Source organism: Grampus griseus (genome assembly GCF_964374135.1).
Source record: "Grampus griseus genome assembly, chromosome: 15".
NCBI classification, from domain to species: domain Eukaryota; kingdom Metazoa; phylum Chordata; class Mammalia; order Artiodactyla; family Delphinidae; genus Grampus; species Grampus griseus.
Window position 1 is genome coordinate 80,997,512 of NC_139009.1, and position 16,424 is coordinate 81,013,935.

At 47.2% G+C, this 16,424-nt stretch overlaps 1 protein-coding gene across 1 annotated transcript in view; it reads right to left on the bottom strand.

Annotated features, from left to right (window-relative positions):
- Positions 1-12,211: 12,211 nt before the first annotated feature.
- Positions 12,212-16,424, bottom strand: part of CRACDL (CRACD like) — a gene marked incomplete at its 3' end in the record, with an annotated part of 62,005 nt that continues 57,792 nt past the window's right edge. Inside the window, 3 exon segments of the mRNA XM_082672897.1 lie at positions 12,212-12,354; positions 13,377-13,521; positions 14,555-14,727. Of these exon segments, the coding sequence (XP_082529023.1) occupies positions 12,212-12,354; positions 13,377-13,521; positions 14,555-14,727 (461 nt within the window).

A 16,424-nucleotide genomic window follows, 5' to 3' on the forward strand; every position in this document is an offset into this window, starting at 1 on the left:
TCTAGAGACTGCATGCCACAACTACAGAGCCCACGACCCCTTCAGCCCCATGTGCCACAACTAAAGAGAAGCCCGCACACCACAACTAGAGAGAAACCTGAGCAGACCGCACACCATAACGAAAAGATCCCGCACGCCTCAACAAAGATCCTGTGTGCCACGACTAAGACCCGATGCAGCAAAAAAAAAAGGAAGAAAGAAAAGGAAAATAAATGGATAAAATATATTTTTTTAAATGCTAAAAATTTAAAAAAAAACAACCCATAGTAATGGGAATAAAAAGGGCTTTTGGGTTCATCATTAGAATTGACTGAATTAAGTGAAGAATGAACTTGAAGAAATTTAATAGAAATTACACAAACTGAAACCAAAGAGAAAAAGAGTGAAAACAAAGAACAGATCATGCCACAACTAAGAAGTCCACATGCCACAACTAAGAGTCCACATGCCACAAGAAGTCCGCATGCCGCAAGAAGTCCACATGCCACAACAAAGATCCTGTGTGCTGCAACTAAGACCCGGTGCAGCCAAAATAATTAATCAACTAATTAATTAAAAAATAGAAGAAATATATCATCACTAGATAATGGCCCCAAAGGGGAAAAAAAAGAACAGATCATTCTAAAGCATGGGACATTATCAGACATAAGCGTAATTTGAATCACAGAAGGAGAAGAAAGAGAAGATGGGCAGAAGAAATATTTGAAAAGAAAAAAAGGCTGAGAATTGTCCAAAATTGGTGACAGACACAAAATCACAGATCCAAGAATATCAGAGAAAAACAAAAGGATAAATACCACAAACAAACAAACATACCTAGATATATCACATACAGACTGCTGAAAACCAAAGACAAAGGGAAAATCTTAAAGGCAGTCAAGAAAATAAATATATTATCTACACTGGAACAAGGGTAAGAACTACAACATACTTGTCAGAAACCATGCAAGCCAGAAGACAATGTATTAACATCTTTAAAGTTCTGGGAGAAAAATCTCACAATTCAAAACCCTATACCTAGTTAAAATAGCCTTAAAAAAATGAAAGATATGCAAAATCAAAACTTTCTCAGACAGAAAAATTGAGGAATTCATTGCTAGCAAACCTACCCAGCCATAAATGTTAAAGGAAGTTCTTTAGGCAGAAAGAATATGATAAAGGTCAAAAGAGCATCATAAATAAATGAAGGTAAAGTGAAATCATTTTTCTTTATTTTTATTTGCTCCAAACGATAACTGTTAAAAGCAAATATAACAGTGAAATATGTGTTTATAACATATGTAAAAGTAAAATGTATGACAACAATGGCACAAGAGGTGGGAGGGAAGAATTGAAAGTATGCTGTTATAAAATCCTTATAATACTTGTGAAATAGTATATTATTTGAAGAAAGACTCAGATTATTTTAAATGAATATTATAAATTCTAGGGCAATGATTTTAAATGTTTTTTTCTAATCTGAGATATAATTGACATATTACATTAGTTTCAGGTGTACAACATAATATTTGTATATATTGCAAAATGACCACCACAATAAGTCTAGTTAACATTCATCACCACACATAGTTACAATATTTTTTCTTGTGATGAGAACTTTTAAGATTTATTCTCTTGGCAACTTTCAGTATACAATACAGTATTATTAACTATAGTCACCATGCTGTACATTACAGCCCCATGACTTATTTTTTTATTATTATTATTTTTTGCGGTACACGGGCCTCTCACTGCTGTGGCCTCTCCCATTGCGGAGCACAGGCTCCAGACACGCAGGCTCAGCGGCCATGGCTCACGGGCCCAGCCGCTCCGCGGCATGTGGGATCCTCCCGGACCGGGGCACGAACCCGTGTCCCCTGCATCGGCAGGCGGACTCTCAACCACTGCGCCACCAGGGAAGCCCTCCATGACTTATTTTTAAATAACTGGAAATTTGTACCCTTTGACCGCCTTCATCCATTTCATCCTCCTCCACTCCCCACTACACTCTGCCTCTGGCAATCACCAGTCTGTTCTCTGTATCTGTGAGCTCCCTTTTGTTTTAGTTTTAGATTCCACATATAAGTGAGATCATATAGTATGTGTCTTTCTCTGTCTGACTTATTTCACTCAGCATAATGCCCTCAAGGTCCATCTACATTGTCACAAATGTCAAGATTTCATATATATCACATTCTCTTTATCAATTCAAAAATCTGTTTTTTTAAAAGAAATAATAAGTCACTAGAGGAGATAAAATTGAACCATAAAAAAATACTGAAACCCAGAGAAGACTGTAAAAGAGGAAAAAAGAACAAAAAACAAGTGGAACAAATAGAAAACAGCTAGTAAAATGGTAAATTTTAATGCAACCATATCAATAATCAGTTAAAATATGAATGGTCCAAACATATCAGTTAAAAGACTGAGATTGAACAAAAAAAGCATGCCTCAACTATATGCTATCTACAATAAACCCATTTTAAATATAAAGTCATGCACTGGTTAAAAGTAAAAGGATGGAGAAAGATATACAAACACTAACCAAAAGCAAGTTGGAGTTGCTATATTACTTTTAAAGTAAACTTCACAGCAAGGAAGATTATTAGGGTTAAAGAGATATTACATAGTGATAAAGGAGTCAAATATCCAAGAAGACATAATAATCGTATATGTGTCTGCCTGTAACAACAGAGCTTCAAAATACACAAGGCCATTGGGCTTCCCTGGTGGTGCAGTGGTGGAGAGTCCGCCTGCCGATGCAGGGGACGTGGGTTCGTGCCCCGGTCCGGGAAGATCCCACATGCCGCGGAGCGGCTGGGCCCGTGAGCCATGGCTGCTGAGCCTGCACGTCCAGAGCCTGTGCTCCGCAACCGGAGAGGCCACAACAGTGAGAGGCCCACGTACCGCAAAAAAAAAAAAAAAAAAAAAAAAAAATATATATATATATATATATATACACACACACAAGGCCAAAACAAATAGATTTGAAAGAAGACATAGGCAAATAGGCTATCAGAGTTGGAGAGTTCAACCCTCCTCTTTCAGCATATGATAGGACAAGGAGGCAGAAAATTGTAAGGATATAAATGACCCAAACAACACTATCAACCAACTTGACTTAATTGACATTTACAAAAATTCCACCCAACAACAGCATTTCCTGCGTGCGCACGGAACACTGATGAGGAACATTCACCGTGTCTGGGGCCACCAAATGCCAACATAAAGGCTGCATTCCACATACCGGGTAGTTTTGGTCTGATAGGCACCAGAGAAGAGCAGCCTTGGGTAGTCTGAAAAACTCCCCTTGGAATTTCTGATTCTTTTACCTACCTCCTCCTTTATCTCCCCCTGCCCTTCCACTCCAACTAAGAACCTTTGGGCTGGACTCTGACAAGCAGGGAATGAATGAAGGTGAGGTGTGTGTAACTAGAATGATGTTTTCTGATTGACTGACCCTGCATGGAAACATCCGTGTTGCTAAATACCTTGTTTATTCCTCCATTCAGCAGACATTAACTAAGCATCTACTCTGCACCAGGTACACCACTCTGCCGGATACTGCTGAGGGCACAAAGTCACCAATAAAAGATGGCACTGTCAGGGCTGATGGGAACCTTGCAAATGGAACCTGCACCTTCCAGACTGAACCAAAGGAATGTCCTGAGAACCAGTAAGGGGCACAGAGACCGAAGTATCAGAAATTAGAGAGAAAGAATTAAAAACTGAGGATTATTCTCTTTTTAAAATAAACAATCACCTGCCAGAAGTATCAAAGCTTGTTTGTGGCTCACCACAAAGGTAATAAGTTGACCTTGTTTGTGGCTCACCACAAAGGCTTAGAGTGGGTGAGACCCAAGAGGTCACTTCTCCCAGCCCAGACCCAGAGAGGCAACCCCAGCTCTAAATGTAGACCCCACTAGTTATGTGCGTTAGTTTGCTTGAGCTGTCATAACAAAGCACCACAGACTAGGTGCCTTAAACAAGAAATTTATTTTATCATGACTCTGGAGGACACAAGTCCAAGATCAAGGTATCAGTAGGATTGGTTTTTTCAGAGCTCTCTCCCCCTGGCTTGTAGACGGTGGCTTCTCTCTGTGTGGTCACACGGTCTTCCCTCTGTGTGCGTCTGTGCTCTAATCTCTTCTTATTAGGACACCAGTCGTATTGTATAATGGCCCACCACAGTGAAATCATTCAACTTCATGAAGATAGGCCTTCTTTAAAGGCCTATTGCCAAAGACAGTCACATTCTGAGATACTGGGGGGTTGGGACTTCAACATTTGAATTAGGGGACACAATTAAGCCTATAATAGCTTGGAAGCCCAGCACCCACTGGGAAGAGACCATAAACAGAAGAGAGCTCTGGAAACCTGCTGCAGCCTGTGCAGACGTGGACAGTGGATGCACAGAACGGCAGCCTATCAGGGCAGGAGCTGCTGGGACTTCCAGGGTCCCTGGGTGACCCAAGACATGTCTGGCTCCAACCACTGCCAGGAAAGTCGGCTCCAACTTGGCACCTTTGAATTTAGTGCCCAGGTCCACACCCTTTGTAAATTTTCCAGGGGCTCGAAGCATTTCAGCACCCGCAGTGGACAGAGTTCCAAGAGGCAAGGCAATGTGGGGTGAGGGCTCCTGAGGGCTGCCCTGCACTCAGCACGGTTGTGAGCATCCGGACTCTGCCCCCTGCTCCGCCCTCGTGGGAGCCCGGGAAGGCCACCTGATGGGAGGGCCTGAGCCTTACGGATGAGCTGGTCGATGAAGTGGGGGCAGTGGTAGACAGTGGAAATAATCTGTTCATCTCCCTCCTCCCCCTCCTTTGGGAAGAAAGATGGAGCATCTCAATTTAAAGGCTTCAGCTTCTGAAGGATTGGGTTTATTTTGTCTAAAGGACTCCCTAATGACTTGCCTCTAGTTTCCTTTGTCTTGGTAGCAATTCTGCATTTTCCTAAGTTTGATACCAGAATTCTTTTTTTAAAATAAATTTACTTATGTATTTATTTATTTTTGGCTGCGTTGGGTCTTCATTGCTGCGCGCAGGCTTTCTCTAGTGGTGGCGAGCGGGGTCTGCTCTTTGTTGTGGTGCGCAGGCTTCTCATTGCAGTGGCTTCTCTTGTTGCGGAGCATGGGCTCTAGGTGCGCGGGCTTCAGGAGTCGTGGTGCGTGGGCTCAGTAGTTGTGGCTCGAGAGCTCTAAAGTGTAGGCTCGGTAGTTGTGGCGCACGGGCTTAGGTGCTCCGCGGCATGTGGGATCTTCCCGGACCAGGGCTCGAACCGGTGTCCCCTGCATTGGCAGGCGGATTCTTAACCACTGTGCCACCAGGGAAGCCCAATACCAGAATTCTTATTCCTGTGGGGAATCTTCCAGGGGCAACTTGTTCTTTATTGGATAGTGAGCTAAACGGTGACTTTCTGTTTTCTCAAAATGTAATAGCAACTGTCAAGCTAGGCTCTCAGCAGGGAGGTTTGCTCATGCTCAGGGCTGTGCAGGTCTGGAGGCCTCTGGCCTCCCTGCAGATACTTCTGGGTGCTTTTAGAAGTCAATAAGCAAACTCCTGGAGGACACCCTGCAACCAGCCTGACTGTTGCTGTTTTTGAGAATCTTTTGGGCATCACAAACACATCTCTCCCTTATTTCCATGCTAATGAGGATACCTTCCCTACGGAGGAGGCAGGAAGGAAGCTAGAGCACGTGGATAAAGCAAATGTCAACGACTGCCTGAACACCTGTGCTATTACCCAAAACACATGCGTTCAGCTTGCATTACGTCTGCTCTTTGGCCCTGAAAAGCCTATTTGCTAGAGATGATTTTCATCCACCAAGGAATAAGTATCTCTGTCCACATGGGAGTTACACAGAACCGACAAGAAGATTTAGTACTTGGTGGGGCGGCAGATCTGGATCCCTCTCTCCATCACATACATCTCTAGAGAGGACTGGGAAGAACCATCTTCCAACTGGCTGGTTCCACCTGGCTTCCTTCTCCGGGTAATCAAAAGCTTCCAAAGCACTCTGGACAACTACATTCTCCATGAAAGCCCACCTGGATGAATTTCTGGATGATTACTTCTTGGTAATAATCAGATTAAGAGCAATGTAATGTAACCGTATTATAAAACGAACGTACAAGGCCCCACCTGGACCACTGCAGGTTGCAGATACACAGTAACTCCAGGCTGGGGAGGCCGCCCAGCCCAAAGTCCTTTCCAGGGGCGGACATACGTACATCAGCCCGGAGGGATGGCCATCCTCCCACTGCTTGCTCACCCCTGACTGGGCATCCTGTCCCATGCCTGACAACTGTGAGTGTTAAAACTTTTCTTCATTAGTCCTTCTCTTGAACATTTATTTCTGGTCCTGGTTTGCTCCCTGTGGAGTGAGAAGAAGTCAATTCTCTCTTCTTTCTTCAAACAACTGGACCGGCTTGAAGTGGAGAAAAACTTATTCATCAAAATTCCCCTCAGCAAGACGCCGCCATTTGTTTTGGAGCAATTCTGTTAAGCTGCTCGGAGTGGTGTTGTGTGTGGAGGGGTCAAGGTAGGCCTGATGCGCTTGAGATAACCAAGAGCGATCTGCCCCGCTGGCGGGGGCAGGCTATAGGATGAGGAAGCTAGAGAGGCAACGTCCCCTCCAGGAGACACCCCCACACCCCCAAATATCTAATAGGCTTGACCAAGACAAAGAACGCCAGGTGCGCGTGGACTCCTTCTGCAGACTGCTCAGGGGCCAAGTTCTGGGGAAAGACAGCAACAAGCCCCCAAAATGCACACGTCCAGGCGTGAAGGGGGCCGTGGGAACGGAAGACCCAGGGCAGGCGGGGAGGATGTAACCAGGATGTTGCCATCACCATGGGGCCTCCCCTGGCAGCTGGATCAAAACCGGGGGGCTCCTGGTTCCAGGAACGAGAACAGCCCACAAGCGCAGGCATTTCATCCTTGTTGGAAGCCCTGGAAAGTGAGGTGCGCTTCACAAAGATCATCAATTCTCCCCGCTCCCCTCCAAGTTTACTCCCATCCACGCATGAACACGCTCTTGCATGTCTCTTGTGAAAAAAACAAACCACAAACCCTCTGTTGGCTACACACCTCTCCCACCTCTAGCTACGGCCATTTCCTCAGCTCCCATTCACAGTAACAGTTCTTTTTTGTTTGTTTGTTTGTTTTTAATAAGTATGATATCAAGGACTTTTTTTTTTTTTAGATGTTGGGGGTAGGAGTTTATTAATTAATTTATTCCTTTTTGCTGTGTTGGGTCTTGGTTTCTGTGCGAGGGCTCTCTCTAGTTGCGGCAAGCGGGGGCCCCTCTTCATCGCGGTGCGCGGGCCTCTCACTATTGTGGACTCCCTTGTTACGGAGCACAGGCTCCAGACGTGCAGGCTCAGTAGTTGTGGCTCACGGGCCTAGTTGCTCCGCGGCATGTGGGATCCTCCCAGACCAGGGTTCGAACCCGTGTCCCCTGCATTAGCAGGCAGATTCTCAACCACTGCACCACCAGGGAAGCCCCCACAGTAACAGTTCTTGAAAGCTGAGTGTAGCTGATGTGTCAACACATTGGCTGGTCTTGGCCCACTCTACCTGTGCTTCTGCCCCCCACCAGTCCACTGAAATCGAAAAGGTCTCCTATGACCTCCATGTTCCCAGGGCCGGGGGTCACTCTCAACCCCATGTCTTGGTACGTCCCCGCCTGCACAGCTGATGCCTCCCTCTTTCTGCCAACACCTCCTCCTCCTTCACAGACCCTACCTGTCTCCCGCCTGAACAGCTGATGCCTCCCTCTTTCTGCCAACACCTCCTCCTCCTTCACAGACCCTCCCTGTCTCCTTTGCTGGCTCCTCTTTCTCCTCAGATCAGTCTAGGGACCCTTCTCTCCCTCTTTCAGACCCCTGCATTCCTACTCCATCTAAAGCTGATGATGTCCCCGTTTATAACTTTATTTGATATTCCCCTTAGATGTTTAATGGGAATCTCAACTTGAAGGCGTGCAAAACTGAACTCCTTCTGTGGCATATCTCCCCTGTCCCCATTTCTATAAATGATACATAACTCATCAGGAGCTCGAAACAAAAATCTAGGTGTCATCTCCACTGCCACGCTTTCCTTTTCCAAATCATATCCACCAGCATATTGGATTTTACCCTACCTTTTAAAAGTATTTTGAATCCATCTACTTCTCTCCACCTCCCTCATGACTCTAGACCATGATGATCCCACACAGACCACGGCAACAGCCTTCTAGCCTCCTGCTTCCACTGTGTCCCCGCACAATCCATTCCCACCCATCAGCTACAGCCAGCTTCTTAAAATATAAATCCCATCCCCTCCCATCACTCCCCTTCACTGGAGGCAGGAGATAGATGGGCCCCAGGCTGAACAGTTTCTCCCCTGTGGACAGAAACTCCATAATGGGAGAAACCCCATAAAAGCAGGATGATGGAGGAGGCTGGGCTCTGCCCAGATAAAAGACCATATATTCCTCATTCTCAAAGTCAAGGAGACCTCCTCGACTACACATGTGCAGAAACGCTCCTTGGAGGTCAAAAAGGGAGGGGGTGCCACCTCATAGTAAGTGATGTCAACCTATCCATAGATTCTTCACTAGAATCCGTCTTGGCTGAGAGATGCACACGCACACAGGGGAGGACCCTGAGATAAATCAAATATGGACTCAGAACAAGGCAAAGCAAGATGACTGGTCAAAGGAAACCCGGAAGAAACGTCCCATAAAAGTGATTCAAACTACTACAAAAGGGCATGATTCTCTCTCTGAGCCCACCAGGGTGTCTATCCACATGTACTATACTCTTTTCCTCCTAATAAACACTTTACTTGTTTCAGTACTTTCCATCTCTATGTGGAAATTCACTTCTACACAGCTGACAGGCCAGGGCCTTGTCACTGGCCACTGGTCCCTGGTGGTCTGGTGGCTAGAATTCAGCACTCCCGCTGCCACTACGTGACCTCAATCTCTGGCCGGAAACCGAAATCCTCCTTCAAGCCACTGCAGGCCAAGGCCACCCAAGATCACACTGACTTCCCAAAGCACTCAGAACAAAATCTGTCTCCCCACATGACCTGCTTCCTGATGTCCACACCTGCTTCTTCCCCTTGTCCTGCACGTGCCAGCTACACTGTTCTTGAACCGGCCAAGTTCAAGGGCCTGGGACTTGGTTGAGTGGTTCCCTCTTCTCCAAGTGTACTCCCCCAGATCACCGCATGGCGGGTTCATTTTTATAATTAGGTCATCTCTCGAGCAAACCCTTTCCTAACCACCCAATCTTCAGGAGACTTTCGGCCACAACCAAGTCCCTGTTTCAGGCTCACCATCGCACTTACTGCTGTTGTTCCATGTTTTTCTCAGGTTTCACGGTTATTTACTCAGCGTGCCCCCACTTAAATAGAACGCATGTTGCCCATTTGCTCATCAGGGTGCCCCCAGGCCCTGGCAGAGCGCCCGCACACTGGTGTTGACTGAACGAAGTGAAGGAATGAATGGGAACACCTCACAGTCCGTGTAGGTGCTCATGATTATAAAGTACAAAAGAACCCTCACACGTTCTCCAGTCCTTTTAAGGAACTTCAGGGTGGGAATCAAGATGGCCACCAGGGAAACATCACGAGGTACGCTTGTCTCCAGGATATATGTCTTAGTCTGGTTGGGCTGCTGTTAACAGAATGGTTGGCTTATAAACACCAGAAATTTGTTTCTCACAGTTCTGGAGGACAGGAAGTCCAAGATCCAGGTGCCCAGTGTCTGGTGAAAGCCCTCTTCCTGGTCTGTAGATGGCCACCTTCTCACTGTATCCTCACACGGCAGAAGGGGCAAGGGAGCTCTCTGGGGTCTCTTTTATAAGGGCACTAATCCCAATCATGAAGGCTCCATCCTCATGACCTAGTCACCTCCCCAACGCCCCACCTCCTAACACTGTTGCACTGGGCATTAGGGTTTAACATATGAATTTTGGAGAGACACAAAAATTCAGTCTATAGCCATGCAGGAGCCCTCAAGGTCAAGTTTAGAGCGCCCTTGTCTGTGTTACGTCTCTGAGGACACCGATTCACCTCCACACTAATGCTTTTTAAAAATGGGGATTCACTTGAGGGTAGTGTTTAAAAGCATGGGGTCTGGGGCCACTTACCAGGTGCTCTGCTATGAGGTCTTGGGCAGGTGACCTTAATCTCAATGAAATGCTTCCATTTCCTCATCTGCAAGGTAAAGATTGGTACTTATCTCCAAAGGACTGTGGAAAGGATTACAAATAATAGGTACGAAGCACTCAGAGCAGTGCCCGGGACAGAGGAAGAACTCAGTAATTGCTTGCTGTCTTTCTTCTTAGGAAAAACCTGACAACCTGAAAAAAGCTGACAATTCCTTGCAGGCTTTTATCATCTCCATTTCCAGTCTAGACTTCCCACATCATCTCCAAATTTTGGCCTCTGTCTCAGCTCTTCTTGTTATGGAAGAAGGTCACAACCTCCATGCAGGGCACAGGGAGAGGTGGCAGCTGCAGGACCACCCCCACCCCCTGCAGGGAATTCTCCCAGTGTCCTAAAATTCTATACCCTCCTAACTTACCTGGTGCCAGGGAGAATGAAACCCAGTCCTGCAACACACAGAGAATATCAACCTCTATTTCAACAAAATGGAACCAAATACTTTTGATCTTACAGTGAAATCCACTGCCTCAAAACTGTTCATCTGAAATGTTCTGCTAATAGGAGAAATGATGGTGTTGAGTAATAATAGACAACATGTATTTTTTCCTAGTTAAAACTATGCACCTCTAAGCTTTTGGAGCAAGGCTGGATGGAGAGAGTTCTCGTTTAGAGCACATTCACCAGGGAATTTGGCGTTGATGTTCTCTAAGTGAATGCAGCTAATAGATCAATTTGGTTGGGGAAAAAACAACTATCCCAGGACTTTTTCCATACAGGTAGACCTGACCACGTTGTATAGTTCTAACAGCTAGAAAATACTGTAAAAGGAGCAGAACGTAGGGTATATAAAATCAAATTATATATGACGTCTTATTGATTCTGATGGCCAAATGTCCCCAGCTCTACACATTCCCATGGAGATTAGCTTGTTCAAAGGAACAAATCGGAAAGGTTTTTAAAAATAGAGGTATTATATAACTGAGACATAATTCTCATATCCCAAATATATGCTCTTACTCTCCTGGCTTCTCCACATTCTCCACGCATGGATCATCCTGGTTAATGCACTGATAACCTAGTTTTCAACAGAAACATACAGGTTAGATTAATGAGATGTGAAAGAATGGCAACTTTAAAGGAAATTTTCTATTTTTAATATGTTGTACCAAATAGTCGTAAAGAGCAAAAAGCCTACAGTAGCTTCTGATTTTCAAAAACAAAGACCAAAATTTTACTGGGGAAAAAAAAGATCTCATACAACCCAAACCCCCAAATCAACCCAACTGAGATTTGACATGAGATCTATATTAAATGAAATTCCACACATTGCATTTAACTCAGTTGCTGGAGGACGTTCTCTCAACGTGAGTAGAAACAGCACGGAAATAACACGTGTCACGGAAGCAGGTTTGAAACCTTTTATTGAACAGGCAATGCATTGTGCAATAGTGAGGGACACAGATGCCAAGTGGAAAAGTTTAAAAATTAATTTTGGAAAGAGTCTGTGAATTGATGAACCCTGCTGTGTTCCTTCCACTCCTTCTTGGAGTAGCTGCCTTCAGGAAAACGGACCGTGTTATAGCTGCTCTTGGAAACGGCATCCCTGTTTTACCATGAATGTCATGCCTAACAGTAAACATGAAAGGAGAGGATGGGCTCCACAGGCAGGACAATGGCCAGAGACACAGCTGATCTCAGATGGAGGCGCAGACACACGTTCTCTCGGAAGGCCCTCCGAGCTCTGCATCCACGCTTCATTTGCAATTCCTTCCCTGCCCGAGCCTTCTTTACCCTGGGGATTCTGAAAGACTCACATTCATACCTGTGGGCACAGAACCTCGTTCCTGGCCCTTTTCAATGGTTTTCTTGTCTTCGGGCACCTCTGGCCCAGGCCCTTGGCGATGTGTCCGTCCAACTTGTCTGCCTGGTTTCTTCCTCTTCCCCGAGCTCGCTCTCCCGTAACCTGATGATAAAATCACTCAAGTTTCACAGTTTGTTTGCCTTGATTTAGCGGCAGTTTTAAAGAAAGTGACCCGTCAAGATAGTGGACATTCTTTACCAGCACACTGTTAACCTATTTTATAATTTGGGGCATGTCGCTCCAAGCTTGCGACTTCTTTCTGGCAAGTTCCATCCAGGATGGCTGGTCTGTGCTGGCATAGCTGGCCCTCTTCAGCTGATGCAATTCTTTCTCCATCATCACTGCCGACTGGGCTGCTGGAGAGAAGACAAAACAAACGGAAACGTGAGAAATGAGTTTGGATTTGCACTTAAGCCTCCTGCACGCCTTTAAACTACAGGTCCAAGGTCTTAATCGTGGTCTCAAACATAAAGCCCGTAAACTTGTAAAGAAGGTTTCAGCGTGGAATAACTTATGTGCTAAAAAGACTTCAGAGCAGGTTCGAACAGTTCCAGTGATGCAATGAGGTGAGAGGAACTTTCACAATAAAGCTGCCAGCACTCTGTGTGTGAATATTCTTAACACTGCTGAACTGTACACTTGAAAAAGGGTTAAGATGGTGAATTCTGTTATGTGTATTTTACCACAACGAAAACTAAATCTAAAAATACCGATACATGCCACAACAAAGATGAACCTAGAAACATTATGCTCGGTGAAAGAAGGCAGATACAAAAGAACACATATTTTATGATGCCATGTATAAGACATGTCCCCAAAGAGGCAAATAGAGAGACAGAAAATAGAGAGCTGGGGGGTGGGAATGGTGAATGACTGTAAGTGGGCATGAGGTAGCTTTTTAGGGTGAGGGAAATGTTCTAAAATTGGACTGTGATGGTTGGACAACTCAGTAAATAGATACTCACTGAACTGTGTGCTTAAAATGGGTGAGTTTTTTGCCATGCAAATGATTATGTCAATAAAAGCTGTTTTAAAAAAATCAACGTGGCAAGTAATTCAGAAAAACAAAACAGAACAAAACATGGCAGGACCGGGCTTCCCTGGTGGCGCAGTGGTTGAGAGTCCGCCTGCCGATGCAGGGGACACGGGTTCATGCCCCGGTCCGGGAAGATCCCACATGCCGCGGAGCGGCTGGGCCTGTGAGCCATGGCCGCTGAGCCTGTGCGTCCAGAGCCTGTGCTCTGCAACGGGAGAGGCCACAACAGTGAGAGGCCCGCGTACCACAAAAAACAAACAAACGAACAAACAAAAAAACCATGGCAGGACCAAACCCGGAAATGCATTTCGAAGTGTTCAGTACTATTTTTGGGTTTCATACCCAAGTTCTGATGGGACAAGGAGATCCCTCTTTGCAGCCCCTCCTGGAGGTGGAGCTTTGTCCCCTGCCTCTGGTCCACAGTGGGCTTGGCAGGGGCCATCAGGAAAGACTTGCTGCGGACGAAGTCGGCTTGCTTCACGGACTCCTGTGAGGATGTAAGAAAGACACACGCTGTCCTATCACCTGAGATTCAGATGGGGACAAACCTAACCAAAGGCAATGAGCCACGGGGTTTTTCTGCCAACGTGAATCATGCTACCGGCACTTTCTCGGAGGAGCTCTGCTTTGGGTACTGGCTGCCATCTGGCCTCCAGGATGCTGGAGTCCACTCGTGCAGGCCTCCTGGGCACACACAGGCATCCTGGCTTCTGCCCTGTCCCCGGCCCTGGCCTCAACCCCAGACATCAGGCAGCAGGGTTCCATCGGAAAGGCAAAATGAACTGTGTTTGGAAATAGTTTTTGAGACTTTTATGACACTTGGTATGATCATGGATGCCGGGGTCACTGGTGAATATTTGTTTTATGAACTCCCTAAGCCTGCAGGAGGGTTTCCAAGCTGGGGTACGATTGTGGTTTGGGTTAAAGTGGAGAGAAGCAGGTTCTACCGCAGGCTCAGGCTCACTTCCCCGCATGGCTGAAATGCGCTTTGGGATTTACCACGGCAACTGGGGGAACACAAAAGCTGTGAGTCTCAGCCTGCTTCTAAGCGCAGTCGTTTGGGTTTGGTGACGCTGTTTTCAGTCCGGAGTGTAAAAGGGAGCCCCAGGTTCCAGCCCCGCAGTCCTACGTGAGGAATAAGGACCCCAGCGGGTGGCCAGGGTAGCAGCAAAAGCAGAACTCGGTCACTATTGCAAAATGAGTCGAGATGGAGCTGTTGACATGGTCGCCTAGCGTCCAACTGAGAAGTTATTTTAACCCCGGTCCATCTCTCCAGATGCTGAGCTGCGTTGCCAAGGAGGCCGGGAGCACAGGGCTGTCTCCACTGCCTGAGTGATCCATGGCTTCTCTGACGCCTTAGGCGCCCAGCACATGCACAGGGCAGACAGCAGCAGTCATCACAGGCGACGGTCCCCGTTATGACCGTGCAGGACATGAGGCCATCGTGGGGTCCCGGGTCCCAGCCCCACCAGGGGCTCTCCCCTGCATCCACAGGGACAGGGAATGTTTGCTCTAAGCACCTGGGTTCTCTCGGGCGCCTTGGCTGGCCTTCCTGTGTCAGACTTCAAGGTTCCGGCCCCAGGCTTGTCTTCTTGGCTGGATGGCTGCTCCGGGGCCCCTCGCCGCTTCTGTCGCCCGACGGTGATCCAGGGCGGCGCGGGCTGGCCGTCGGTCCCAGGCCCTGCTGCCTTCTCTGTGGGTAAAGACACAGGTTATGCAAAACAATCCTAGTCACCTTCAGCCCCCCTGTGGCTTCTCCCACCCAGAGAGCACGGCACAGGGGCTCTGGGAGACAGTGGCAGGGAAGGAGGTCTGGGAGCCTCTCTGGTGACACTAGTACTTTGTTTTCAGGGACTTTGTTTTCTCAGTTAAAGACAAATCAAAGAGATTATGCTCCTCCAGTCTGAGCCACAAAGAATCAAATGCAACTGCTCCTATACACACATTTTAAAGTCGCCTTCCTCCTATTGGATACCTTAGAGAATGAGATAAGAGTCAGTACATGATAAGGTCAGGTTTCTTTAATATAGGCCTGTCACGCTAGACCAGTACATACTACCCAATACCCGATTGACTTGGGACGTTCTTCTTCTCTTTTCTTTTAGAAATTATAAGCACAACCTTCCCTTGTGGAGACTGACACCAAAAGTAAGCCGTGGCTGTTTTCCTTGATGTTCGGGAGAGAAGAGAAATAATGCCTTTAAAACCAAAACATTTCAAGGAAACGGAATGATTAACTAAGTGGCTTCTCACAGGTCTCTGGAAAGCACCCTGAATCCAAGGGTTCCCCACGAGCTGCCCTCTCTGAATACTTGCCAGCCAGCCCACAAAGCAAGTGGACGGTTACCTCCATCCTCACCCGGCTCCTTCCTGCTTCCCGTGTCCACAGGGCAGCCCCGCCAGCAGGTACAGGCCACACCCGGGTCACAGCCACACGCAAGGGAGGCCAGGGTGAGTCGGCGCCCTCATTCTTTGTGGCCTGACAGATGTCACCCCTTGTTCCGGCTTGTTTAGAATTTTACTCTATTTGGTTTGGCTTCCGCCTCCAGTTCAACATGGAAGTCCTCTTCTGGTCACCAAGGAGGGGCGAGGGACAGGGCCACCGCCCTGCGAGCTTTGGCCTCCCGGCAGGTGGAGAGGAACCTTGGGCTTCACAGGCACTGACCTGTCCTTGGCCCCTGCAAACCCTGCTCCATCTCCTCGACTTACCCCCTTGTCCCCTCCGGCCTCTCAGGCTCTCCCTGGCCTCTGACCACTTCCCCGTTGCTTTGCAAAACACTTGGGTCTCCCATAGCTCAAAACAACAACAACAACAAAACATCTCCAGGAGCCTCGCCACCCCCTTGGAGCCCCATTCTCGACCCTCCTCTGCCCTCAACTCCAATGGCTCCTGCCCGTGTCTCTTCGGCTCATCCTGGATCCTGACACAACGTGAGCGCTACGCTCTCCATCCGCCCCACCACTGGACCACAGATCAGAGGACTCTCCCGTCCTCCGGCTCCTTTACCCCTGAAGCTCGGATGTGGCCATATAACCCATCCTGGAGGCCTGTCCACCTTGGGCATCCCCTCTGCAGGTCCCTGCTGGACTCTTGCTCCTAAACCTGGAATTTCTCCTTGCTCCCAACCCTCAGCCTTTTTCTCTTCTTCCCCAAATGTTCTCTGTTCCACTCCTGACCTTCAACACTCAGGTCTGCTCAGATTGCTTCCAAATGTGTAATCCAGCCCTACGTCTATTCTTAGCCAGAGCCCAGCATTTCTACTCCCCGTCCGCCTTCCTTTCTTCCTCCCTCCCATTCATTCATTCACTCACTGTTTGCTATGGGCAGGATGGTGTTAAATGCTAAGGTGAAAGAAGATAAAAAACCTGTTTCTTCAAAGAGCTCCAAGT